The sequence below is a fragment of the Elephas maximus genome, chromosome 24 (assembly GCF_024166365.1).
Source record: "Elephas maximus indicus isolate mEleMax1 chromosome 24, mEleMax1 primary haplotype, whole genome shotgun sequence".
NCBI lineage: Eukaryota > Metazoa > Chordata > Mammalia > Proboscidea > Elephantidae > Elephas > Elephas maximus.
Window position 1 is genome coordinate 65,092,349 of NC_064842.1, and position 3,847 is coordinate 65,096,195.

Here is a 3,847-nt window from a genome sequence, read left to right on the forward strand (position 1 = left end):
ACTGCTAACCATAAGGCTGGCAGTTTGAATCCAGCTGCTCCTTGGAAATCCTATGGGGCAGTTCAATCTGTCCTATAGAATCACTATGTGTCAAAATTGACTTGATGGCAATGAATTTTTATACAATCCTTAAATCTCATTTTATATATTCATAAATACAAAAAACTAGACTCAAGACCTTAAATAAAATTCAGTTCAATAGTTTTTCTTAAGAAAATTAAAAAAAAAATGGTTATCATGTTTTAAAATTTTGGTTTAGCATTTATTACTTAATAAACACATAGATTCTGTAAGAGACATCTTTTCCAGTCTTAGCAAAGGATAGTTGACTAAGCTTCCTGTATCGTTACTATGTTTATTTATTTATTTATTTTTTAATTTCCAGGACTGACTTTTAGATTTCAATAAACTGAAGCCATGTTACTCTCAGAGAGAAATAGAAGCACAGCCACGTTCACCCGTTTGGGCTTCTCAGATTGCCCAGAACTGCAGACACTCTTCCTGGTATTTCTGGCCATCTACAGTCTCACTGTTGTAGGGAATCTTGGGATGATTGTAATCATCAAAATTAACCCCAAACTTCACATCCCCATGTACTTTTTCCTCAGCCACCTCTCATTTGTGGATTTCTGCTATTCCTCAATCATTGCTTCCAAACTGCTGGGGAACCTAGTTGCAGAAGACAGAAGCATTTCATTTTTAGGATGTATAGTACAATTCCTTTTCTTTTGTACCTTTGTGGTGACTGAAATCTTTTTATTAGCTTTAATGGCCTATGACCGTTTTGTGGCCAGTTGCAACCCTCTACTCTACACAGTTGCCATGTCGCAGAGACTCTGTGCTATGCTGGTGGCAGGATCATATACATGGGGAGTAGGGTGTTCCTTGATACTCGCATGCTCTGCTTTGAAATTATCTTTTCGTGGTTCCAACACAATCAATCACTTCTTCTGTGAGTTCTCCTCGCTTCTCTCCCTTTCTTGCTCTGATACTTCTCTCAGCCAGTTGCTGGTTTTCATCTTTGCTACATTTAATATGGTGAGTACATTACTCATCATTCTCACTTCTTATGTGTTTATTGTTGTCACCATCTTGAAAATGAGTTCAGCCAGTGGACGTCATAAGGCATTCCCTACCTGTGCCTCTCATCTGACTGCCATCGCCATCTTCCATGGCACCATCCTCTTCCTCTACTGTGTGCCCAACTCCAAAAACTCCAGGCACACGGTCAAAGTTGCCTCTGTGTTTTACACAGTGGTGATCCCCATGTTGAATCCCTTGATCTACAGTCTGAGGAATAAGGATGTCAAGAATACAGTCAGCAAAATAATGGACACTAGAGTCTTTTCTCATTGAGCATATTATTTTAGTAGAATTTGTCCCTAACCTTTAAATAAAGTGTGTCCAAAAAGGCCATTTTAGAAGATACATTTACGATTAATACTTAATTTTGCACAATGGCAAGTATGTGGATATTGTTTCAAAAAGACTAAATTTGGCTTTGTCTCTTCATTGCAGGAAAAGTTCAGCATCTCTCATTTTTAGTTTTAAACCTATGCAAATTGTGAGAACATTAACTGGGTCATAATCTGATAGTGAGGAACAAAAGATAATATAGATATGTGGGGCACCTTGCATAATCTGAATAAACATTAATTTCATCCCACTTTCTCATTAAGTACTTGGAATATAGTAGTTTCTCAGTAAACACACATTTTTTTGATGACATATCTACAAATGGCAGTAAAGGTAAAACATAGGCTTTGTCCTTAAGGAATACATAATTTGGTGGTATTCCTGGCGCAATAAAGAACGGGGCTGTTTTCTAGGCAGGCTAGAAGAAATATCTTAAAAGGTTTGAGCAAGGAACAGTTCAAATCCATTTAGAGACATTAGAAATAATCTTCATAAAAGAGGTATTATTTGAAGTTGGCCTGGAGAATGGGCAGGATTTTAGGAGACACATTTCAGCGAAGAAGGCATTTTATTCAGGAAAGACTGAAATAAACAAACTCGAGGAAATAAAAATGTAACACTGAGTCAATCAATTATTATCGAGTGAATACTGTGTAATGTATGTGTGTGCTTGCACCCGTGTGTTCTTGTGTAGTATGTTATATTCAGGTTATTTTGGCATGACTGCAAAGTTGAATAAATTATACCCTGACCGTGTTTTCAAAAGAGCTCCGGTGTGACAGAATGATAAGTTTGATAGGCTGCACCACAGGCTTAGAAATGGATCTCAGAAAACCATTATATGCAAAAAGTAGCAACATCAAGTGCCTGCTCTATTTGTTTGTCAATTAGTTTGCCCACCCAGGCATCGCGAATGTTATGTATAATTTATTTATCTATTTTTGGAACATGGGCATAATTACTGAATCCTGCTCAACAGAACTCTCAATTTGACCAATTCGCCAGTGCAGCCTACGTTTGTGAATTACTTTGGCTAACAGAGGTGGCAAAAGACATTGGAGCAAATTACAAACCTTTGAGAGATTTCAGGATTTTACACCCACTGTTGAAACCTGGGAAGCTGCCATATGAACAAACACAGATTAGAATATTGAGTAATGAGAGAAAAATAACCCAGTTGCCCACTCCTTCCATTATACTCTCTGACACTTAGCCCACCACCAGATTCAAGGGTGAGAAACTCTTGTCAGCTGACCTGCCAATTGATCTCATAGACCTAAGTAAGCTGAGCCCATATCAGCCAAGCATAGACCAGATCAGCAGAACTGCCCACCTGACCTGTACAATAGTGAGCAGTAATAATGATTGTTGTTTTAAAAAATACATTTTTGCATGTTTTCTTTGTATAGTTGGTAGAGTCACTCACTTTCTCAGGTTCTGGCAAGGTTACCAAAAACATATTCCCATGGTTTATCATATGACAATTTAGGGTATTGGTTATTCTTCCACTTAGAGACCCCTTGCTTAAGACAATGCAATTAAAACATTCAGAAAATATTAAAATATTATAATTTCATTGACAATTGCTAATATAATACTTTATAAAATGGAATTATCCTGTATGCTTTAGATTCATTTACATCAACGGCTCGGAGATTCACATTGAGATTATTCAATTCATGGATTGTGATCATGACATGAATCTCATTCAAAATTTCAAATTTAAATCAACCTTTAAGCACACTTCCCATCTCTTTAAGATAAATACATAAACAACATAATTTTGTCGTGTTTTGCCTACAAGATTTAAGGAATCACTGCCAGTTATGTTTTTTTTTTTTTCCTCTCATTCTTTTAGAATTTTGCTATCATTAGACTCTCTTTCTCAGGAGACATGCATTCAGTAACAATAGTTTGTGCTAGTAAACAAATACTGTCATTTACTATATATCAGAATCTAACACAGCATCATATGGGTTAAAACATGTGTCTAATACCAATCATTTCCATGGAAAGAAATCTGCATAAACAAAGACAAAGCCATTTTCTTCCTAGAATGCACTGTGCAGTTCTATTTGTTTTGTAATTATGCAAACACTGAGGTCATCCTGCTGGCCGTGATGGCCTACAACTGATTTGAGACCACCTGCAACATACTGCTGTGCATGGTCAACATGTCCCAGATACTCTGTGAAGAGCTGTTGCCTGGCTAATACCTCTGAGGAGCCATATGTTCTCTGATTTGCATGTGTTTAGCTCTTGAGATCCTGTCCTAGCTCTCAAACATGAGTAAACACTACTTCTGCAATCAAACCCTTTTCTTATCACTTGCTTGATCTGCTGTCTCTGTGAATGAACTGCCCTTGGACATTTTCAATTCCAACTCATAGCCACCCTATAGAACAGAGTAGAACTGCCCCATAGAGTTTCC

At 37.2% G+C, this 3,847-nt stretch overlaps 1 protein-coding gene across 1 annotated transcript; it reads left to right on the forward strand.

The window, feature by feature from the left end:
• Window positions 1-417: 417 nt before the first annotated feature.
• On the forward strand, window positions 418-1,356 carry LOC126066813 (olfactory receptor 5D18-like). Its single transcript, XM_049868201.1, has one exon. The coding sequence runs from the start codon at window positions 418-420 to the stop codon at window positions 1,354-1,356; it is 939 nt and encodes a 312-aa protein (XP_049724158.1).
• Window positions 1,357-3,847: the final 2,491 nt, after the last annotated feature.